The sequence below is a fragment of the Natator depressus genome, chromosome 27 (genome assembly GCF_965152275.1).
Source record: "Natator depressus isolate rNatDep1 chromosome 27, rNatDep2.hap1, whole genome shotgun sequence".
NCBI classification, from domain to species: Eukaryota; Metazoa; Chordata; order Testudines; family Cheloniidae; genus Natator; species Natator depressus.
Genome location: NC_134260.1, coordinates 16,160,093 through 16,185,254, shown reverse-complemented (window position 1 = coordinate 16,185,254; position 25,162 = coordinate 16,160,093). Strand labels below are relative to the sequence as shown.

The 25,162-nt window shown below is 44.0% G+C and overlaps 1 protein-coding gene across 1 annotated transcript; it reads left to right on the top strand.

The window, feature by feature from the left end:
* The first annotated feature begins 10,502 nt into the window (after positions 1-10,502).
* Positions 10,503-24,102, top strand: MEOX1 (mesenchyme homeobox 1). Its single transcript, XM_074940806.1, has 3 exons — positions 10,503-10,953; positions 21,968-22,140; positions 23,953-24,102. The coding sequence occupies exons 1-3, from the start codon at positions 10,503-10,505 to the stop codon at positions 24,073-24,075; spliced, it is 747 nt and encodes a 248-aa protein (XP_074796907.1). The 3' UTR covers positions 24,076-24,102.
* Positions 24,103-25,162: the final 1,060 nt, after the last annotated feature.

The following is a 25,162-nucleotide window of genomic DNA, read 5'->3' as shown; positions in this document are numbered from 1 at the left end:
GCAGGGCCTGCTCTTCCCTAGATGCATTAACTCCCAGGCCTGGGGAGTTGTCTCGCCCCCAATTCTATGAGATCCTTCCCACATTTGAAAATAACCCCTAAAGGCTCCAAAGAGCCTTGGCCTCTTTGCTCCCAGCCTCCTCAGGGGCATGTCACCTTCAGAGAAAAACAGAACAAGAATTTACAAGGCTTTGAAAAATAACCCTGGGTGGAAACAGGAGGTCTGGGCTGCTGTTCAGTGGAAACACATCTCCCACGCTCCGTCCTTGGAATGGCTGGATGCAGAATGCTTGGCTAATCTGTAGGGCAGCCTGTGCCATTGAGGTGGGTGAGCAGGTCACTCCTCTAGTGGATACAGGTGTTCATCTGAAATTCCCAGCAAATGTTCAACAGCTTCCTGCCAAAGAATCCAGTTTTGGATCGGAAATGGTATCAGACTGTTGCTGGATATGGTGCTGGCCACAGGTTCCTGGCTGGGGCTCATTAACAATACTGTTAAGCATTTATCTAGCAGAAGCTCTCTCGATCCTCACAACACTCAGAACTGAGCAGATTCCTCAAGTGTTTTTAAGGTTCCCTCACTACATAAATCTCACAGTGTTTCTGTCCCATTTCCCAGTAGCCATTTTTTTTCCAAAAAACAGTATAGTTTGTCCAGAAGCCGCGAGCTGGGAAACTGCAGGGTGACTAGGGGATTTAGAAACACCATTAATTTAATCTCTAAATCCCTAGTCAGCTTTGAAAGTTTCTGTCAACATTTCTCTTTACCACATGACAATCTAATGCAGAGCGCCTCATGGCTACTTGCTTCTGTTGGCTCTGTCAGCGTCACCTTCTTTTGGGTTTCTCCACTAGGGGAAATGCTGTAGCAGTGACTCTGGATTTATGCGGTAGGACAATTTCTCCTACCAGAAGGGTGTTTTCTGTGTGGACCTGGCACAGTGGCATGGCTGCACTTATAGTGAATTTGCAGACTGTTTTAGTTTGACAATCAATCCAGTTTCATTTGTTTTGTGTAATTCGCCGCTCCACCTGAGAGGGCTAGAATTCAGCATTCATGAGAGATGGGGAGGGACCTACACAGTCAAGCAATGCAAATGATGGTGCCATGCAGAAAGACAGGAGAACAAAGCAAGGGTCCTTGAGCATGGTTCCAAGGCCGTAAGGAAGGGGAAGGGGGATTCTGATGCGAGACCAAGAGATGGTGCAGTCAGTAACTGAGAGTCATTATCACAGTTTGAACTTTCATTCTGAATTTCTTGCTTCAATGGGTTTTACCCCAAAAAACCTCACATTTATATCCCTGTAGTAATTAGCAGTATTATCCCTTAGGACAGAGTGAACTTTGGGAGCACCAAAAATGACTCACTACTATGAGGAAGGTGCTAGGCATGGGAGATATGCAGAGATTACTGTCAGCTCCCTGCAGCTGCTCCCTTTGCTGGCTGAGCTGCCTCACCCTGCTGGGTTGTAGCTTCCTGTCTCCATAAGAGGGACTGGGCAGCAGTGACAACTTGGCACCAAAGAAAAGGAGTACTTGTGGCACCTTAGAGACTAACCAATTTATTTGAGCATGAGCTTTCGTGAGCTACAGCTCACTTCATTGGTCAATCTTCAGTCCCTGCACTGCAACTTGGAGAGAGTTCGGAGAAGCACAAACATGGTTAAGAGGCTAGAGGGATTTATTTAAGAGGAGAGATTAAAAGAACAGGGGGCATGATAATTGCCTACAAACTTTTTAAACATCCTAGGTGGTGGGGAGTTAACCAGGATTATGCAAAGGGATGTGACTAGGAGTGATGGTATGAAGGTGTTAAATGGAAAACTGAGTGTATATATTTGAAAACATCCTGACAGTGTAGAATTGCCCCCCCCCACACACACACACACACAATGGACAGGTAGGACATCTCTTTGCTAGGGACACTTTAAATGGAACTGGGCAAGGCCCTAGAAAACATTCCACATGGAGCAATCTGGGGACTAAACGATTTATTAAGATTTTTTCCATCTTTAATTTCTGCAACATTCTTCTTGTGGAGCAGTCACTTCCGGGACAGCAATGCAGAAAAGAGCAGCTATTGTTTCATCTCAGCCTCCACCCCACAAGCACTAAAGGTGAGGAGTGGTGCCAGTAGCAAGGGCCTGTCCCCAAATTCCATAGCCTTGGTGGACATCCCCCATCAGGACACCTAGCCCAGTTACTCCAGCTACAGACCAAGTTGGTGCCTTTTTTTAAATTAAAGGAGCCTATTAAGTTACAACTTACAACTTAATAGGTCAGAAAATTTAACAGAATAATCTCACGCACCTCTAGTTTTGTTCATGCCATGCTGGTATATTTTTCTCAGACTCTAGATGAGATAAATCTTTAGCTAGTGCTTTTCCATCCTGATTGCAGGACACAGGAAGTTTTAAATTAGAAAGAAATTCTTTAATCTCAAACATCCCTCTTTGGGTTTCAGTTCCAGATGCTTCTGGGAAGTTTCACTGATCTGTTCCTTACAGGTGTTTTCCCCATTACCCTTTTTACAGGGGAGTTAATTTCAGGTTCCCTTCTCCCCACAGGCTAATAGTCTGAGACCACTATCTCTTCGCTCTCAGTAGACTTGTGCTAAACATTTTGAGAGACTTTTTCAAATGTCTTAATTTACTGTGGGGCAGAGGAGGTTTCATGCATGTCCTGTGCTAAACGACTTATCTGCAGCTTCAAACACAAACCCCGGGAAGCCTCCAGTTTGGAAGCTTTGCTACAGTAGGAAAGAATTATCCCTACAGGGAATGTTGAAGGGTTTGACAATTTTGCGGTTCCAGCATGAAGTGCCTGAACTCCGGAGTCAGAAAGTGTGGGGCTCCTTTGAAAAAATATAATCTTCTCTGACAATTTTGCATAGGGGCTGGCAACTCGTCAAGCTGGGGTGTGCTACCCAGCGCACAGAGACACACTGTGCTAGCTCTCCTCGAGCCAGAGCCGTGGCAGCGCGAGCAGCAGGAGGTGCTAGCCACACTGAGCATGTGGCCCTCACAGACCCCGGCATGGCCTCTGGGTAGCTAGCCCATTCCATCACTAGCACTCCCCCAGCTACACTTTATTTTTAGAGCATTAGCTGGATAGGAGCTAGCGTGAGTGTGTCTCCTCCAGCTGGGAATCACACACCCAGCTCAGAGAGTAGATGGAGCCACAGAGAGACCAGCAGTAGCATTGCCCTGTCTGAGGCTACCTGAGTAGGATCAAACCCAACTTAGACCTGCTGAGCAGGTCCCCATTGATCTCATGCAGAGTTAATACACCTGTGGGGTTCTCACCATTGAAACATGGCACTCTATCCCCAAAGCATGGCACTGGAGGTCCCCTCCTAGGCAGAGGACATTAAGCAAACTGACTTGTGGCATCAGGCAGAGGAACCACTTTGTCCCTCCTCTTACCCTGCACCTGTGGCCCTGAATGTGACAGAGACCCCCCACCCCCTGGGCTACCCCTATCACTAGCCCACCCAAGCCAAGCAGCATAGCTATCCTGCACCCAAGCCCTTCAGAGTGCCTCACCTGCTGCCCTGCAACAGCACTGGGGCTCAGCAAGGCCTGTGAGTTGCACTTCCTCCCAAGGCGTGCTGGCCCTGCACTATTCCTGCTGGGGAGCAGTGAGGGCCCGGCACCGTCCCCAGGGCACTCTCTGAATCGGCTTTAGACTGCAGAACTGCTCAGCAGCCCCTTCCAGGAGAAGATCCCCACTGTACCGGGTGCTGCACAAACACACAGGATGAGGTGGTTTCTGCCCCAGAGAATTCAGAGTCTGACCTCTGGGTAAAAGTAACTGTTGGTTTGCACTCTAGTGCAGGGATGAGCAAACTACGGCTCTGGCCGGGGTGCAGGATCGGGGGCCGCACCATGCGGCTCCTGGAAGCGTTTGCATGGCCCCACTCCAGCTCCTACACGCTCCAGTGGGAGCTGCAGGGGTGGTGCCTGCGGATGGGGCAGAGTGCAGAGCCGCCTGGCCGTGCCTGTGCATAGGAGCTGGAGAAGGGACATGCCACTGCTTCTGGGAGCTGCTTGAGGTAAGCACTGCTTGGAGCTTGCACCCCCTGAGCCTCTCCCCACACCCCAACCCCCTGCCCGAGCCCTGATCCCCTTCCCGCTCTCCAAACCCCTCAATCCCAGCCCGGAGCACCCTCCTACACCCCAAACTCCTCATCCCCAGCCCCACTCCAGAGCCTGCACCCCTTCCAACCCCAATTTTATAAGCATTCATGGCCCACATACAATTTCTATTCCCCAATGTGGCCCTTGTGCCAAAAAGTTTGCCCACCCCTGCTCTACCGGGTGACATGAACGTTAATATGAATTGAGAAGAGGGAACTGGGTTTGTGCAGTGTGACTCAGGTATGCATTCAGAATGAGAGAGAGGACTCGCTGTACGTGCTCTGCCTTTTGGGACTTCCCAACCCCCCAGCAAAGGAGGAGAATGACATGGCATCCCCTCCTCATCATCCCAAAGGTTACTTGGATAAAGTTTGGTGTGTAAGTGAGGCATATCCATGGTTACAGGGCTCCTCAGACAATCTGTCCTCTTCAGCCTTTATTTCTAGGACTCACTGGACACAAAGAAAACCCTTCACAGGGACATCCCACAATCCCCAGAAAAAGTCTGAAAAAGCAACCCCAAGCCTTCTTCTGGAAAGCTGCACTCAGCTCGTTAAAGCAGCTCCTGTTACAAGCCCTGATATCCATCCCGCCCAGCCTGGAGCTTGACAAGGGAGATGTTGACTTTCAGGAGGTTAAAGGTGGCTGCCCCCTCTAACAAATGGGCTCTCGCAGGAGGGGAGGACTGTTGTTTTTTCTTGTTTCAGGGAGCAAAGTGTCAGGAAGATGTAGAGGGCAAACAGCCCCTGCTGAGCAGCTGACTGACAACACCAGCTGCAGAGGGTGCCAGGGTGATGTCGGGCCAGTGGTTCTCACCACTGGGAAATGCAGGCTGCCCCCTCCTCACACAGCTAAAGCTAGAGGAAGAATAGGGAGGGCTCCATCCAGAAAACTGAATCCAAGTGATTTAGCTGACGGTGTTGCGTGACTTGCAGGAACCGCGTCTTCACCTGCATGTAGCCCCCCAAACTCAGCATCATGCAGATGGCAGACCGACAATCTAAACCTACTCCTGGGGGAACGGAGCCCCTAGAATCCTGGGGTTAGAGTGATCCACAGCTAGGACTATCTGTCCCCGTGTAACAGTACAGATCCCCTTCCACCTATAGACCCCAACGAGCATCCCATAGGCACTCTTCCCTCTAAACTGTGCACGTGTGCGCGCGCACACAGATCCTAAACCCTGCGCACATGGCGAAACACCGCGCGCACAAAAATTTGCACAGAAGCACAACAATTTGCACAGAAGAAATTTTTTACGCACACAGCCTGTCAAAAATTAGAGGGAACATTGCCCACAGGTGGGTGAGTGTTACACTGATCACAGGGAATATAAGTGACTAGCTCAAGGTCACACAGGGAATCAAGGACAGCATCTGGGTTAGAGCCCTGGGCACCTGACTACCTGGGCACCTGGCTCAGTCAACTAGACCAATCCAACTAACCATCAAGTTTTCTCTTCTCTCCCCTTTGCTGAAACCAGGAATTATGGGGTGAAATCCTGACCATGACTGAAGTCAAGGGCAAAATTCCCATTGACATCAGGTTTCATACAAAGTATTTTGGGTGATGGTGGAAAGCTAAGGCAAAAGGGTGATGGGTTTGCCTTTCTTTCTGAGCTGGGCCCTTAGGAAAAAGGCTTCAACAAACAGCTGAGGCCTTCAGTGCCACGGATCCAGGAGCCCCAGAGGGCACCTTGCATTTGCTCTCTCCCCAGAAAAGAGCACATTAGAAAAATGGACGGTTTCAGAGTAACAGCCGTGTTAGTCTGTATCCGCAAAAAGAAAAGGAAGACTTGTGGCACCTTAGAGACTAACAAATTTATTTGAGCATAAGCTTTCGTGAGCTACAGCTCACTTCATCGGATGCATTCAGTGGAGACAACCAAATAGAAAATCAGCTCCATGTTCCAGATCAGAACCTGCACCATGGCCAAGACACGATCAATCGATCGCTCCAGTGACCAATAGCACTGGAGATGTATCCACTTGAGGCCACACGGCAGTTTTCATTGCTGCTTCCTTCGTGACTGTCCCACTGTCAATAGCACTTTGCCTGTGACCACCTGTTGATGTGGGTGGCGCTGCCATGGGTGCATCACTTATCTATCAATTTATTCTAAGAGGAAAGATGGTCCAGTTGTTGGGGCACTAGGCTAGGACTTGGGAGACCTAAAGTTCTATTCCCTGCTCTGCCCTAGACTTCCTCTGTGATCCTGGCCTAGTCTTTGTGCCTCAGTTCCCTTAAAAAGAGGGATGCAATGTCTATACCTTCTGGGGGGAGAGCAGTTGTGAGAATAAATATATTAAAGATTGTGGGGCACTCATACTGCAGTAATGATAACTACCTTAGGTAAGGACTATAAACACATTTTGAGCTATACTTATAGAACTTAGGCCTCTCAGCTCAACAGAAAGAGCTTTAAGGGACACTAGCATACCTGTTACATGCAGTGTCTTTCTTATCGCCACACAGGAAAGCTCTGAGAACCTAAACATAGTCTTCGCATTTGTGCTTCATGCTGCACAGCGGTCCCTGTGGACTCTGCAGACTCCATGGACTATCGTGTTTAACAGTTAAAGGATTCATAAATTCAGTCTTGGCACCAGCTTTCCAAGACTAAGCATGATTTTGCTTTGAACTCACTGATGGGAGGAAAAAGCATGTAGTAAAGTTCAGCTAGAACTGAGCTACAATACAGCAAGAGATGCCCTTAGTAAGAATAGCTCTTCTTAAAGGATGAATCAGTGACCAGATATTTAGTATCTTAAAGGTCAAGGGACACATGAAAATAGAGTGAGATTTGATGCTATTCCTTATTGATTGGAAAGCCCAGCATTCTTCACTAGACCAGCCTGGGGTTCTTTGGAATAGGCCCACTACTGAAGAACTAGGAGAAACCAGAGTGAACACGCATTTTCCCTTTCCTCTGATTCCTTAAAATAATTCCCGCTCCATATGCAATTCAGAGGGCCAGAAAAGGTCTCAGCACCACATAGGAAGAAGTGATGCTATAACATATTTGGCAATTACCGGTAATATGTGCGTTCATGTCTGCAATCAAACTGCAGTCAAATGAACCTGAAGAGAGAGCTTCCTCATTTAATTTCATCCTTATCACCTGATTCTGGCTCCAGACCAGTGCACCACAGAACATAGCCCACCTATAACAGTGGGTTAGTGGAATGCATGTTTATGATTTCCCTTGTGGCTCTTTGATGTCAGGGGTGGGGGAAGAGACTGAGCTCCCAGGCAATGAAGGCAGAAATCATCTCACCAGGGTTTCAGCATTATTAGAAATAATAGTTCAGAGGGAGCAGCCTCTGTTTTCTTGTTTTCTGGATGTTTTCTGAACCTAGACTGTCATTTTGATTCACGGCAATATTCCAGATGGCACCAGCCTTCCAGCTCTGAATTGCTGGGAGAATAATCTGCTTTCCATGTGTTCAAAGCACTATCTAGCCAAGAAATTATAGCATCCTTTCAAAAGAAAACTTCCATAAATGAAAGAGTTTTTAATTGGCTCCCAGTTTTCATGTACAAATGGTAACTGTGCACTTATATTTCTACACCTACAAATTTTGGTTTCTTCACATGCCCATAGCTGTCCACCAAAATTGTATCTTAAAATTTGTAGGGAGTGTTTTGAAAATGTGGCTCCAAATTTGTTTGTTGATTAAAATTTCATGGTTCACCTATCCCAATAAGCCCCTTTAAGATATTTACACAAGGATCTTAGAGACAAGCTACAAATGCCATCTCAAAAAGCAAATGCACTACAAAAAACAACTTAAAATGTTAAAGAATCTCAGAACATGACATCCAGAAATTCCAATCACTGCTTCTAATTTCTGAACCTACAGTCATAAGAATCAGCATCAAGTTGGTATACGTTGGTAAAAGCCACTTCCTCAGAAAATAAATTATTTATTTATATAGGTAAGCATGGACCTTCACAGATATGTAATGACAAGGTCACTGTCCAGAGGAGCTTACATCCAAATATAGAAAACACAGCATGGGAATGGGATGCAACATAAAAGCAAAGAGATTGAGAAACTGTGTTTGACATCATCTTGCTAGTTCCAAGATGCTGGAGGAGTGGGGATTTAAAATGCTTGTTTATTTTGCCATCTGTAGTACTAAATCACTAACTAATGTGAGCCCTGGTTGAGATATGGCCAGAAAAATCAGACCTGTAATCAGTTTGCATTGTCTGCTTGACGTGACTTACAGATCTTCAAACGTTATTATTAATTATTCATATTGTAATAGTTCATAGAGGCCCCAAACAAAGGCAAGGCCCCATTGTGCAGGTACACAGCGAGAGAACTGCCCTGGAGAACTTACCGTCTAGATAGGCAAGACACAAAGGGTATGCCTGCTGCAGTAAAACTCCATGGGTGGCCCGTGTCAGCTGACTCGGGCTCATGGGGCTCGTGCTGCAGGGCTATACAATTGCAGCCTAGATGTTCAGGCTCAGGCTGGAGCCTGGGCTCTGGGACTCTTCTCCCTTGGGGGTTCCCAGAGCCCAGGCTCCAGTTCAAGCTCAAATGTCTACCCTGCAATTGTATAGCCCCGCAGCTGAAGCCCCATGAGCCCAAGGCAGCTGACACAGACTGGCCACAGGTGTTTTATTGCAGTGCAGACAAACCCAAAATGTCTAACATCTTTTCTTGCAACAAGCCATATATAGTGTAAGCACCTTAGTGTTGAATTTCAATGCGTTAACTGCAGCAAAATTATGTTTCTGAAGAAAGTCCAGGAGCCTAGTGGGTAAGTGATAATATTCTTCCATGATGCATCATCCCAGCCAGATACAGTAGAACATCAGTGTTCCATATCACAAGCTGGCCAGAGATCATGCAACTCTGGTGCTAAACTCTCCAGGTCACATTCACCAAGGGATTGGGTTCCAAAAGGAATCGCTAAGGACTTCAGTATTCTGTGGTCTATCAGTAAAGGAAAAGCCATGTTATATGCCATTATCTAGGGTGTATGTCCTTCACCTTCCTGAGTGACATGTTAAAGGCAACAGAATACTACCACTTTTCTCTGAAGTCCCATTTGAAAACAAGCACCTGCTAAATGTTATTTCTTCCTGAAAGTCACTTACATTTTAGACTAACAATATAGCAAGGCCTTATGAAACCAGTGTGGGAGATGACTGCTGGCAGACTATGGAAATATTATATATGTAACTATACAGTATAGAAAGTGCTAGAGTTTACAGCCCTGAGACAAGTTACAGTACCGTTAGCATAACTCTCCAGAAGGGCATGTTCTGACTATTCTCTGCCACCACTTCTCTTTGGGAAAGAGATGGAGAGCAGATTCCCTGCTAATATCCTTTCAACTGTGATGGCTTTAAGGTCTGAGAATCTGTTTTCTGTTAACAAAAACTATAAAACTTTCAACAAAAGATGAAAAATGTGTCTCCCATTGGCATGAAAACCAGAGACTTCTTTGGAGAAAAGTATCATTTTGACAATCCTCTGGAAAGTGGGACACAAAAAGGGATGATTCTTTGCCATTGGCAGCAGAAACCACATATCAGCAAATCCCTCTTTGTAAAAAGTCAACATAAGTCACTCACACAACCTTAGATAAAAATATCAGGTTTAATTTTTTTTACCTTATGATTGGCCCTTAAATCAAATGCAATCAGTGAAGTTCTCTCTTGCTTTTATTTCCCCTGTTTTAGTCCCTGGAATTTGACATCTGTTGAATTCTGGATCTGGTTTAGGGCTTTTTCCAAATCCAAGACTTGGGGAATTTTGTTAACAGTGCAATAAAAATAACTTCATAGTGTTGCAGGGAAACATTAAAGCCTTTTTGTGTGCTGCTCTCTCCCTTTATAAAAAAATACAGACAATGTTTCTTTAAAAGTCTCCATCTGCAAATCCCATTAGATGTGCATATAAGGTTTCGGATGATTAATAGTTGCCTGCTTTGCTTTGGTTGGAGGGGCTGAGTGTATGCAGGTTAACCCCTCCCTCCCCTCTCTCACATTTCACTTCACAAACTTGTCACTTGCTGCCCGGCACTGTATTTAAAAAGTGTTTCACCCATGTCCAGCGTTTCACAGGGAGGCAGCTGCAGGCCTTGGGAAACCGTTCGGCCCAACTGCTGCATAGATCTGGTTGGGGTTTTCCAGCTGGGACTATGCGGAAGTTTAGTCAAGCTTCCAAACTAACAAATTTGCAATAGAACAAACTAACCATTTTTAGGGGAGGCGGCGGGGGAGATCCAATTCTGTTTTTCCATATAAGTTTGGAGCTGTTTTTTCCCCTCTTTTGTATCCTTGAAGCCTGAGCCAAATCCAGTTACGAATCTCGGAGCACAGACAGCATAGAGCCAGGAATGGATCCCTCCGTGAGTAGCTGTATGCGAAGTCCCCGTCCCACTACCCCACTCTGGGGGTGCCTGCGGAATGCCCATTCGGAGCTCAGCACAGCAGCAGGAGCGCATCATTACCCACAAGCACCATTCTCATTCCATCAAAAACCAGACTTTGCTGCATATTCCGATTTCTCAGCCTCTTGTTTGGCCACTGCCCCCCACAGCTTCCCCCGAGAGGAACGCATGTTCGCAGAGCAGCACCCTTCTTTCCAGCATTCTGAATGGCACTTTGCAGCATCTGAGGCCAGAAGGCGGCTAAATCCAGGACTGGCCTTGGCTTCTGGGGAGCTAGAAAGCAGCAGCCCAAACCTAGTGGCTGCTGCAGGGGGCGTGAATGAAGATTATGGGGTACCAGGAAACACTACAAATGAAACTGAGAAAAAGTCATCCAAAAGGAAAAAGGAAACCTCAGGTAGGTGGCATGTCACCAGGGATCTGGGGTAGCAAAGTTCGGAGAGTCAGAACGTCTGTGAGGTTCTATAGCAGAGATTAGGAAAGGAAACCAGTGAGAATTACACTTCAGAATTCTTGACTAGGGAAAAGTGTAGCTGGCAACATAGAGCACTACTGCTGAACTAGAGTGCTTTCTGTTTGCTGCTCCCTTGTGTTCATGTTTGCTTTTCCAAATCTTGGGCCTGAACTAGCTACCTCCCAACATGGTCACAATGCAGCCGTGGTATCCCATATATTGGGACCACAGGCCTCGAATAAGGAGCAGATACATTGCGTGGCTGCCATTTGCCCAAGTGTGAAATGATGGGGGTCAAAGAACAGGCAGCCTGTGGGAGTGTGTTAGAAATGGGGAAAAGCAAAACAGGCTCCGGGCTAGTTACTGTCGCTAAGATTAAAGGATTGGAAAAGGATCGAGACACTCAAGAGTAACACAGAATTCACTGGGAATAAATCACTGTCAGATCTCACACCCCAAGCCATAAAGAAGCAGACATCAGGAAAGCTGTGGCTCACTGGATTGCTAAATGCATTCTCCTGCAGCAGTGGGTCCTGTACCAAGGGGGACACTCATTCTGCCCTTTAACTAGACATCAGGTAGCATCTATATTGCTAGGTGCTCAGAATCTAACAGGAAAATTATGTCACTAATTTTACAAATTATTTGAGAGCTGAATAGCATCGACCTGTCTCTCCATTTTCATTGCTAATGCACCTACCACTGCAGAATCTAGGCTCTGACTTCTGCTATCTGGAGCTGCCCATTGTAGGAAGCTATGTTGTATCGCAATGCAGGTTAAATGCAGCCAAAGAGAGAAGGTAGTTTTCAGCTGTCTGCAGTCGAAGATGCCTCCTCCCCTCCCCTTTGATACACATTCCACCTTTGTGTCAGTTTGGCTGAGCATTTAATACTTTCAATTCCAATCCAAAATCAGTGGTCGAGTTGGTATTAATGACTTGCCCATTAGACATAACCAGGACATGTTGTTTTCAGCTGTAAGGAGAACAGTGAAGATGGGTTTAATTGTGTTGTTGTAACTTGCAAAATGAAAAACTTCCACCTCTTAGTTTTCAAGGATCTCACGGATACTTTGCTGTAGACTGGCTGCTGCTGTCAGTGTGAAATACAGACATGGAGAGACCGGTAGTTTCTCTTAAGGAAGCTATCGAGTTAGGTATTTATTATGAGTCCCCTCACTGAAGTATTTGTGCCCACCAAAAACATTGATGCATTTATTCTCCCAGCACCCTTGGGAGATAGGGAAATATTATCCCCAATTTCCAGACCAGGAACTGAGGCCCAGAGAGATTAAATGATTTGCCCAAAGTCACACGAGCTGTCTGGGCAGAGCCAGGCATTCAATCCAGATCTCCTGACTTTCTACCCAACACCTTAACTCCAAGACCATCCTCTCTCTCTCTCTCTCTCTCTCTCCCTCCCTCCTTCTGTCAGTGCCATTGTTAGCCCTAATCTCTGCTCGGGAGAGTTTCCCATTTCAGTCCCCTCCAGACATTGGCAGGCTGTCAGTGAGTATCTGAAACAGATAATAACCCAAACCTGAGTCACAGACTCTAAATTACTCCCTTAGATATTTTATAGTCTCTAGAAACCCAACTTGATAGAAATTTTGGCCATCCAAACCCCTAAAGGATTTTCAGGCAACAAACAGCCATAAAAATAATACAAAGAACAATTTTTCCAGAACAGAACAACAATATTGCAAGTCATTAAGGTTTTGTTTTTTTTAAAGAATTTATGGGATTAAGAAGTAGCTGGGACATCTCACTACATTCCAATTAATGGATATCTTTATTCTTAATAGTTTAATGGGATTCCAATCATGTCCTCATGTGTTAAACAGATGACAAATAGTCCCTGATACCCTCCACCCTCTGATTGCTGTGAGCACCTTGCCACTCTCTCCTCCCGCTTGCTGCCAACCCTGTAAGAGGAGCTGTAACCAACACTGCTACACATGACATCACTGAAATATAAAATGATTCTCTACCCTCTGGCCAACTGTTTTAATTATTCCTCCTTCTCTAGTTTAACACCTTGCACAGACAGTGTCCCAAAGGTGATTCCATTGCTGCTTTCATTTCATTCACTACTGTGCTGATAAAGCAGCAGATAAAATTAACTGTCCTGCTCCTTCCCTCCCCTTCCCCTTCCCCAGAATAAATACAATAAAACAAACAGGGAGAAATTCCTATCGCTGTAAACATTCTGGTTTCCTGAAATCTAACAGCAGTTCCTTGAAATGCAGCTGGACACACGTTTATAATTTGTTATAAGTGGGACACGCTTCCTCTCCCTCTTCCTGAGAATTGGCTTCAGTTTGCTTTAGCAAAATCCAAGTGTCCAAAGACTGCTCTCTTCAGAAGTTAGCAGTTGTTAATAAAGTGAAACAGCAATTTTCTGCCACCTTGAGACATGCTGCAAGATAATACTCTATTATACAGAGCTATGTGATGGTGTCTTACCAGCTACTGTCTTTGCTGTACTGTAACACAGCCACAGAATTTCAATTATTTGTTTTGGTGCCAGATCCTGTAATTCTTTCTTGGTCCATATTCAGCAGAGGATATATAATAGGGACTTCGGGATTGGGCTCTTTGCTGGTATAGTGCTCCCCAAAAAGTCCAAAACAAGTTTAACTCTGTGATAAACAGGGAGACTTATAGTGTTCTCTCAGTGTAAAAGAAAGATTGACCATTCTGCTTAATCCATGAAAAACAGTGCTGTAATATTAAACATATTTATGTAACTGCCTAGTATGGGCAGTAGCAGTCACAGCAATATTAATATGTGCATGTACATATCTTACACACACACACACACACACACCTTTTCTACTGACTTTTATTAGTAAGAGGCTCTGGTCTGCCCTGACTGACAACTTAGGTATGCCCAAGAAAATAAAGGCAGAAGATGGGCTAGAATTGGTTTTCACACCTATCATTGCAGTCGTTCTCCTGTACATCAGTCCTAACATTTTCAATTATTGTCTTTATAGATTTCTTCAGGTTTTCAATATTGTGCAACCGTACCCATCACATATAAAAACAGCTCTAACATGATGCCTTGCAATGACCAATATTACAAAAGCCAAGGAGTTTTATAATGACTTGTAACTTATGGTATTCTATGTTTTCCATATGATAAAGTGACTGTTACCAAGTAAACAAACAATGCCACAGGCACTTAACCAAGCTCTTAAATAAAACGACAAATGGTCTGAGTGTCAGAGTGACTAATAAACCCCTGCAGGCACTGACTGTGTGGGACATATATGGGACCCTGCGCAAGCTTTGAACAGACCTTCTGTAATCTCATTTTAGACTTTCTGTGTGAAGCATTTTCCAGATGACCACAGGGCAGAAGACATGTCCAGCCTCTCCATGTGTATGCACACACATTTACAAATAAAATACAGAATCCTGGCAGAAACCCAACTCACTCAGATGGACAGTTTGGATATTTCAGTTTTCTACCACTCAACAAACTAGAAAACCGTGTAGTAAGAACACGTCACACTAGAACATAGGAAACAGTACATAAAATTTGGTTATTCTGTTTATCTATCAGCAATTACAAAATGTTTATCCACTGGTAAGCACTATTGAATTTGGGGGAGTTGCACTGATGTAACTGATAGCAGAATTTGGTCCATTATCTTTATATCAATGAAAACATGCAGAATTTAAATGGGGATGTAGCAGAAATGAGATCTGACTACAGTGTGTAAGGATTCATTTACAACATTTTACATTCATACGGTGCCTTTTATCCTAGGAAAAGCCTAAAATATGTTACGAAATTTTCAAAGGACATTCAAAGTGTCAGATCACTTTAGATGCAAAACATAAGGTTTTATAAATCCAAGGATCAATGAAAATAGCCCTATAATTTTAATACCCAATTAAAATAATCTTAAATTTGGATTTAAGCACTCCCCTGGCTGTGTTTGCAACCTAGACATTAGACTACTGTGCTGGTGCATTAGAACCAGAAAGTGAAAGTGGTCAGAAATAGTCTATAAATAAAGCAAACTGACCAACCTGAGTTTCCAAACTCAGTGAAGTGTGCCAAGTAAAGGATCAGCAATAACAGTGAGAAGTACATTCAATTTTAAAAATCCTTCTTATCTAAATAATATAATAACACAGGTAAGGAAATCTACCTAAAAATATGTGACTTGCCCAACTGTCCCTTGAACAAACTGCTAATTAAACTTTGTATAATGAACTGAGAAGGCACATGGTATAATGGATAGTACTCTAGATAGGGACTCATGAGGCTTGGGTTCTATTCCTGCTTCTATAGCTGAACCACTACTGTGTGACTTGGGTAAGCCACTTCTCTGCTCTGTACCTGTTTTCCCTTTTCTATTTAGCATGTAAACTCTCTGGGGCAGGCCTGGACTCTCACTATGCGCACATACAGTACTGAGCACAGTGGGGCCCAGACCTTTGTTGGGGCTTCTATATGCAATACAAATAGTAAATAAGAACATGTATACTGCAGGATACCTACAAGAAGATGAAATAAGTGCTTGGCCTATTTCTCTGATATTTATTTTTACATCTGAAAGAACATACACTGCCTTGTCCTGTTGCCTAAGTAAAATATTAACCCTATTTACAGACCTCCATCAAATTTCTAACAAGATCTCCCATGAGAGCGTTTACTAGTCATACCACTGATTGCAGAGAAACATGGAGGTTTTTCTATGGTTGACCTGCATTTGCAGTCACAGTGCCCTAAAAAGCATGTAGGTTCTAATGTGCTTGTTAGCAGCTGCTGAAGTCAGAATTAGTGACAACCTGAGATGCAAATAAAAAGCCAGAGGGCAAGGGCAGTGGAAAGGTTGGTGAATTAGTGGCAGGTGTTACACTTCCATATCTGTGATTAAGACTTGACCAAACAGAGACATGAAGATTCAAACATTCTGGGTGAAATGTGCTGCAATAATTAGGCTGAATTTTGACTGATTTGTGAATGACACATGAGAAGTATCAGATGTGTGTGACAAGACAGAACAATCAGAATCCTGTGTGTGCTGAGATGAAGACACAGCACTCTGGGACAATACAATGAGCTTTTCACTTAATGCAGCCCATTTTTGCAGCTTATTAATAAATAATAATACACATGTTGGATAGCTAGAATGCCTTTTACTAAGGATCTCAAAGCACTTAGCAAGTTTCAGCTACATAAATCAATTATGAACTATTACTGTGAAACATCTCTTCAAACTGGCCCATAAGCCATAGACGTCTTCTCCTCCACAAGCCCTCAGACATGCTGAAATATTAAAATAATTAAGATTAAATTCAACATATCAGGAAAAAAAGACAGAAGACCTAACATAATGCTGCTGAATTCATTCACACTACACATTCCCTGCCTCCTTATTCCCCTTCCTTTGTGAACTGCCTGTATAAATTTCTATTTTAGGGTCTTTGGGGCAGGTACCTTATTTGTTTCAGCTGTTTTTAAATTATCCAGCATGCTGAAGGTGCTATACAAACAGCAAATAAATAATATAAAAACTGTTGCAAGGATCCGCCTTGCTCTGCTTGCAGCAAACAAATGCTGAAGCTGCAGAAGTCTCTGTATGAGATCTTTCTTATTTTTTGTAATATGTTTGTAAGTCTCAGTTCCAAATTTCAGTACATCCTGCCTGCACTTATCAGAGTATCACTGACCTGAACCTGCATTAGGGAAGAAAAAAATGACTATCCCTTCACTTTCCTGCATCTCTTTCTTTAGACCTGGGCTGAGTAACACATGAAAAGATTACTGTTGCTACTGTCTAGTCTTTTCTGTACACTTGTCTTTTGATAAGAAAGTGTAAAATGCTGAGTTTAACTGGATTTTTCTGCAGGCATCCACCTGTTGACACAAGTACAGTTAAGGCAGGAAGAAAACATATCAAAAGCCATCAGGTAGCATGCTTAATTGCCCCAGCCCTGTGCTGGCTTGGGATGTTCTTTTACTTTAGCAATTAGACTGTTCTAAACTGTGCTAGCAGAGATAATGCTAAATCAAGCTAAACAACTAAGTGTTGTCAGAATCCAGGAAGACTCAGTGGTTTGGAAATTATGATTAACTTAATTGTAATAAAACAGCTACAGAAACTCTCTTCCTGCTCTGGATGACCTCAGAGGGACCAAAGGAATACTGGTTCCCTAGATTATGTGGACTTTAAATGTTGATCATGTTATCCTTGAGTAGAGCTACATCTGAAATAGTTTGACAGGTAAAATACCTCCCTGAGGTGCATGCTGATAAGAACTTCTAGTTACTATAGGAACAGCTGTCAAATGAGCCAGTGATCTATGAAATCATTTCACCTGGACAACATGAATGCATATGGTGAAAGCCACACACACACATATCCTGTTAGCTGAGATTTTGGAATCCTGTGACTTGTTCCATAACAGCAAATCTTTCAGCATCTTGCTATTTTAACTAGCTAGAATAAATATGCCCTGAAAGCCTTTAGCATGAGAAAACATTACTTCAAAGACATTATGCAGATACTCCAATGTTTTTGTAACCCCTTTATTAATTGGGAGGAAAAAAACTACAGAAATTTTTAAAATGTCAATAATTAAAACTTCAGGTGCATAGCGACTGGCTATGAAACCCCATGCACATCTAGCAACCAAATGTGTCCTTGTATATGCACTCCCAACTGACCTTCATGCTTCAGTGCTTAAGCCAATCTCTAACTATTAGGGGGTTAAGATGAGGCCCCTTCATGGGGGGGCAGTTTATCCTACATCTGCCTACTGGGAAGTTTCTTGCGCCTTGTTCTGAAACAGTTATAGCCAGGACCTCACACTAGGCTCTGATCCAACATGACAATTACTATGACCTGGGCATGTTTCCTTTCGGCTTCTCAATTCAGAGTTCGAGTCCCAAATTCAAGGCGACTCTCCCGTAAAGTCGCAGCTGTTACAGCCCTGATGCCTCAGCTGTTACAAAATGCTACATGCAGCTTTTTTGTACAGATGGTTGTTCACACCAGCTGTACCCCGAAATATGCAGCAGAAATCAATGCTGGATAACAGCAGAGAGAGAGGCAGGCTATGAGTTATGGGTGAGAGAGAAGCTGTCTGGAAATATTTGTAGAGAAACTGTTCTGTGTCTAACTGCTCAGTGTGGCTGAAGTGGGCAGAGGGTGAAGCCAGGTGAGCATTGCTGCTGCGTCACTGCTCGCACAGACGTGTTCTCTTGCCTTTCTTCTCATTGGGGGGCAGATTCTGATCTCAATCACACTGGTGTAAATCCAGAGTAAATTCCCTGACTTTACTGGATTGACTCCAGATTTACACTCTGGCCCATCATCCTTTTATAAATAACTGGTCATCTTTGCCCCTCTCCCGCTATGTGCAAACTTTGATGCAGATCTTGTCTCGGAAATTTTATGGCACAAAGACACAAGTACTTTTTGGCTCCCATGTGTCTTTGCTGCATGACAGCTCCCTTGGGGAAAACTTGTTTAATTAAGCTGCAGATGGAGCGTGGAAGAGATGTGAGATCCAGGAGAGGATGGAGGTCTGAAAATGTTCACAGTCTGTGTGATAAATGCCACCATATCTTCCCCAGTGATACCAGAGGACTTTCTGGGTTGGGATCTTTTTGTGGATTGTGCTGGAGGGAAAAACCTTTCTAAAGCAAGGACTTGCAATATTTCATGTGCATTCTGTATTTTCCACATCCTATGGCCAAAACTCTAAAGAAAAGTAGAGCCAGTTTCCACTTTTGGAAAGGCACAAAAACCACAATCATAATTAAGCAACCAGTCCCTTTAGAAGCTCTGTGTGGCATATGGCCCATGCCACAGGCTCCAAGTTACACAGCCTATTCCGTTCACCAAGATAATCAGCCTGAGGAACAGAGTTAAAATCATTAAAAATGACTGAAATAGTTTCATAACAAAAAAGACCAGTGAAATTGCCTTCTTTAGAAATTATTCACTCACATGAAGCAAACTGGGAAGCTTCAGCTAGTGCAGAATGTTGCTGCTTCCTTGCTTAGACTACACTGGCTACTAATTTGCTTCCAGATGCAATTTGTGTTATTGGCTTCAATCACTACAGCCTTGCATGATTTGGGTTCTGGCTACGTCAGAGATTGCAGTTCTCCTCATGCTGCCCCTAGAGAGCAGACAGCAGCTGGGAATCCCCTGAGCTGGAAGCTCTCAGGAGCTGGTGGCAAGGGCCTCTCCACATGGGGTCCTCAGCTATGAAATTTGCTTCCTCCTGCTGCTCTGTCAACCCCCAGACTTGTTGACCTTTGGGGAATGATGTGAGGCTGGTCTGTTTACTCAGGGAGATGGCAAAGCGGAGGATTTCTGTGAACATAAGAATGGCCATACTGGGTCAGACCAAAGGTCCATCTAGCCCAGTATCCTGTCTTCTGACAGTGGCCAATGCCAGGTGCCCCACAGGGAATGAACAGAACAAATGATACCAAGTGACCCATTCCCTGTTACTCATTCCAAGCTTCTGGCAAACAGAGGCTAGGGACACCATCCCTGCCCATCCTAGCTAATAGTCATTGATGGACCTATCCTCCATGAATGTATCTAGTTCTTTTTTGAACCCTGTTATAGTTTTGGCCTTCACAACATCCTCTGGCAAGGAGTCCACAGGTTGAGTGTGCATTGTGTGAAGAAATACTTCCTTTTGTTTGTTTTAAACCTGCTGCCTATTAAACCTGTGCAATTGGGTTTGATGCTGGGTGGAATATTTTGGGGTGATTTTTCCTCTTACTTTGTTATTTGGTTGGGAGTGGGGTTAAAGATCAAGCTACAATGAACAGATTGTTACAAATGAAAAACATTTTTTAGAAATGTAGCCAAGGACAATTTCACCAGGTAATGCTGGCAGTTCCTAGCAGAAATTATTGTTAATGAGAGTTGCATGTAATTTCTCCATTTCCGATGGGCAGCACTAAGAGCGAACACATTATAAATCCTAAATTTAAACCTAATGGATTATTCCAGTTGGATTCCTTTGACAAACAAATTGAGCATTTGGTAAATGCTGTTGCATTATACATCCATTGCTTCTGTATATATATATATATATATATATATATATATATATATATATATATATATATATATATATTGCTTCTCCAATCTTCTTTTGTGCATCTCCTGGAATAACTCAATAATAGTATTTCTATTTTTGGCGGGGGGGGTAGAGAGAACACTTTATACTGCTCTGAAAATAGGTGAACATTAATTAATCCCCAGAATAGCTCCCTTCTTTTTCCAAAATGCTGGCTGCTGCGGAACTCTGGGTTCTCCTTGTCTCCCTTCTGGCTATATAGAAAACTGGAACCTGAAGGGCTTTAGATAAGGAGTTGATGGGGTGGCTAATTCTGAGCAGAGACCTAATGAAATAAGTGTATTCATTTGTATATATTTATTAAGCCTAGGTGGAGCTGATGCACCCCAGTTCATGTTACATTTCAGTGAGGTTCCAAAGCTGCAGTTTTGCACTGCAAGGTTTTTGCCAGCCCTGACATCATCACGTCTTCATGATGACTTTCCTAAATGGTGAAGTTATTGACAAAAGGCAGAGCTAGAAGTTGGTTAAAGAACAAAGTTGAGCGCTGTGGGGAAAATTTACTGCAAACCCCAAAGTTCAGCAAGGCCCAAATGTTCAGGGCAGCTTGGCAAGCTGTATATTGCCTTCCACCAGTGGTCTTACTTCCTCCCCCTACTCTTCATCCTTCCAACACCGCCAGAGTTTCTGTCTTCCCAATGAAGTAACCAGATGCTCCCTAACGTGTGTCATTTCAGACAGCGATGGAAACACAGTGGAAAATGGCATCGTTAAACAATTACAGATTTTTTTTAAACAAGCCCTTGAGATGAGGCAAAACATTCCACTGGCTACAAAACCTCTTTCACTTCCACTGAAACCAGCCAGCTCACATCTCGGTGCTAGAACTTGTAGAAATAGTTCCTGACACAAAAGCATGGACTTTGCCTTTGCGCACTGAAGCAGAGGAGCTGTGTCCCTCTGTTGCTTAGAAATATACAATAATCATTCATTTAAAATAAACTGATCTTACTTTGCATGTGGCTATGGTCATTGTCAGAGCATTTTAAAATGGGGTTTGGACAGCAGCTCTCCAGCTAGGACTTGCAAGACCAGCTTTGGAAATGTTACTTTCCTAGGGGTATATGACAACTAAGTGTACGGTCAGCGAAAAACAGCTCAGGGCAACTCAGTAAGAGCTGAGTAACTCTGAGTAACAGGGAAGGACATGATGCCACCAATGCTCTCACCCCATTCTGCCCATTGCTTTATTCACTCTAATGAGCATTGTTCTGTGCTTACGTTCACAACCCAAACACATTTCCAGGGGAATCTGCAGGCACCAGACCCAACTTGGTTGGGTCTTATAAACCCTGCTCAGAGCCACCAGCTACTCCAAGGTCATTGCCTTGTCACTACGGGTGGTTACTCAGCACCTTTGCTTCCTCATCCCTCAAAGCTGATCCTAGCCCTAGTGTGTGCAAAATGACATACACCAGTAGAGGTCACCACACACCTCATTAAGTGCACTGGCATTGAGACCAATTCCTAACTAAAATCTGATGCAACAGCAGTCTAGGTAGGTGATGATGTGTGTATATAAAAAAGGTAAGTGAAAGGGAAGGCCTGATTGTGCTAGCTAGAAACAAACACAATGCAGCCAAGTGATGTGCAAGCTTCCTCCACACAGCTCTGCCAATGCCCCCAGCGTCCCATCAGTTCTGTGCCTGAACTGACAGTCGTGTCCAACTGTGTGACTGATGCTGTGAGGTGGGATGGAATAAGGTCATTAAACAAACTTTCACTTGGGACCTAAACCAGGATTCTGTCAGTTCTCTTTGATGCATATAGCTGTATTAACCATTACGACTGCAACTTATACATAAAGTATGCTTGCCTCTTAGAAAACCAGGATTCCAGCAGGAAGCCAGAAGCCAGCAGCAAAGCACGGAAGGAGAGGACAGCTTTCACCAAGGAGCAGCTGCGGGAATTAGAAGCTGAATTTGCTCACCATAATTACTTGACAAGGCTCAGGAGATATGAGATAGCTGTGAATCTGGACCTCACCGAGAGACAGGTACCTCTGGAATATCTGCTTCCTCAGCTGTACTCCCTGACAGGGCTATTCCTGCCTGGACAGAAGGGTGTATGTACAATTTATTCACATTGCACCCATTTCTACTTTTGCAAATGTGCGTAAATATTTGTACACCACCTGAAAAACTTCACAACAAATCTGACAAATGCATTTTAACATGGAGATAATTGAGAAGCTGGTTTCTGGTATTTGGTTAAAAATATACATGTTTAAATATAATTTTAAGCTGCAAAAACCATTTCTGAATGACTGGTGTCTAAGTGGTGTCTTCAGAAGACCTATCCCATTCACTGGCACAAACCAAATGGCTGGTACTTAATAAGAAATGCTGGGCGGCAGCTCCCAGGGTCTGATAACCAGGACTGAGCTGAGCCTTCAAGGTCCACAAACACTGCGGCATCCCAAGGAGCCCAGCAGTAAATGAAACAAGGGTGCAGAGGATGTTAGATTCTCATCTGATGAGCTGTCTTTTTTCAGGGTAAGGGAATGTTGTGAACTAACTAGGGAGTATAAGAGTGAGGAGAGTGTGGGCTTTATGAGGGTCACTGTGCTCCCAGTTTCCTAGTCTGCTCTTAGGAAGGGTTCTTCTATCGAGGCTTAATAGTTGGGCAATAAAGGAATTAATCAAGTGAAGAAAGGGAAATAGTATACGCTTAGCTGACTCAGATAGGCCTATTAGAAATATGATAGGCAGATGGACAGGTGTATGCATAGAGTACTTCTGGGGGGAAATCTCTGTCACTGCGCGTGCACAGAATTCATGGCCCCCACAGATTTCTGTGCTTCTCTGCAGAAAAATGACTTCTGATGGGGAAGCAAAGGGAAGCCACAAGAGCAGTCATGCTCCCCGTCCCTGGCAATGCAGGCAGGTCAGTTTGGGCACCCAGAGCAGCTGGTACAGATGTAAATCACTGGGGTGGGGAGGAGCTGGGCAGTCACATGTGTGTGAGACAGAGAGAGACACTCTGTCCCTCTCGCTCGCTATTGTGGCATGCTCAGCGTGGAGGGGCGGGGCTTTGGAGTGTTTCTGAAGCAGTATGGCCTTATAAATGCTTATGGTGCTTTGTTGATTAGAACTGGTCTAAATTTTTGGACTGAAAAAATTTCCTATCAAAATGTGCTCCATGAACTGTTTGCTACTGACCTTTCTGGAGCTGGTCAGTAGCCAGTATAAATCGTGAGTTTGAGTTCCCAGCCCTCAATTGCTTGCTCTTCAATTGCCTATGATGTAACACTGAGCATATGGCTGCATATATTTGTTGCCTCATAACTAGAAATAAAGGGTCAATACTAGCTACATTACTAATAGATAGAGGGGGTTTGGTGATTTCCTCCAATTCTCCCCACTCCCATTCTCCATCCATTGTGTTGTAGTTTAAATAAATTATCAAAATAACTGAAACCAGCTTGATTATATTGTGTTATTTCGACCAAAAATATGTAGAATTTTGCACAATTTTAAAATATTGTGTGCAGAATTTTTAATTTTTTGGCACAGAATTTCCCCAGGAGTAATAGAGAGACAAGAGAGATACCTTTTATTGGCCCAACTTCTGTCAGTGAGAGAGACAAGCTTTTGAGCTTACACAGAGCTCTTCTTCAGGTCTTCTTCTTCAGAAGGGCTCTGTGTAAATGTGAGAGCTTGTCTCTCACTGACAATAAAAGCTATGACCTTACCCACCTTGTCTCTCTAGTATCCTGGGACCGACACGGCTAGGACAACGCTGCAAAGGTGCATGCAGAGACAGACAATGGGGAGCTGATGAATAATTCTTTCCTTTTCTCATCCAGGTTAAAGTGTGGTTTCAAAACCGAAGGATGAAGTGGAAACGTGTGAAGGGTGGGCAGCCAGTGTCCCCTCACGAGCATGACACAGAAGATATGGACTCTGCTGCCTCTCCGAGCTCTGAATAGCTCCTCACCAGTAGTAACGCACTGACAAATGCAGGAAGGGTTGTCAGTCAAAGAACTGACGCCACACAGTTTAGCAGCAGCTGCATCATTAACAGGTGCCCCTCCCTGCTCAAATCATCTCATCCTCCTGTGACTCCGGAAGTGGTGAGCCTTAACATGCCTTGGGGACTGTAAAGGGCACACAAGAAAGTCCAGAGAAGGGTCTGAATGAACTCTCACCACTGCCATCTTGGCAGTGCCAGTATTTCTTCAAAATAATAACTAAGCCCACTGACTATGAAACAAATAAAGCTGACTAGAGCTGGATTTCTAAGAACCAATACTGGTCTTCAAGTCCTCAAAAGACGCAGTTTAGAGGCACCAGTTTAGGGTTCAGTGGGGCAGTAATGTAGCTCCCCAACATATAACCTTATCCAGCATCTCTCTTTGGTCACTGCTATTTGTCAAACTTGAGTATTCCACAGAAGTGCTTTCTTCGTACATCACTCCACAAGTAACGAACATTCTGGTATCTACTGATGTTTCTTGTGTCATCCAAACTGAAAATATAAATGGTTATAAGCAAGTCTGGGGGGCAGTGGGAATGTCAAACAAAAGTGTGTCCCCAAATTCTATATAGGCCTCTGGCCATTGGTTTTGGAAGGGATCATTCTCACAAGGACAAGGGCTCCAATTAGAGCTGAGATGGCAGGCACCTTGCTGATACACCTGTGTGAATGAGATACTGGAGGTTTGTTTAATTAATCTTAGTGTAGCTGCTGAAATCAGAACATTAAATCTCACAGGGAATATTTTCATAACCACCGCCACCAAGTATCAAACCAAACGTAATGAGGTCATGAATCATCACTGTTCTGCCCTGGACACTGAAATATAGCTGGTTATATCTTCTGAAAGAACTCTGCTCCTTTCTGATGTGTTTGTCACACTTGTTTCTGGAATGCCTCTGGGTATTACCTGCTGTTTCCTTTGTTACAACTCAGGACTATCTGGGTGAGCAGAAAACAGTGTCCTTTGAAATGATTAGTTGAATTTATCAGTCTTAAGTTCTCGTTTCTTTTTCTCTTGGGATCAAAACTTTCTTCCA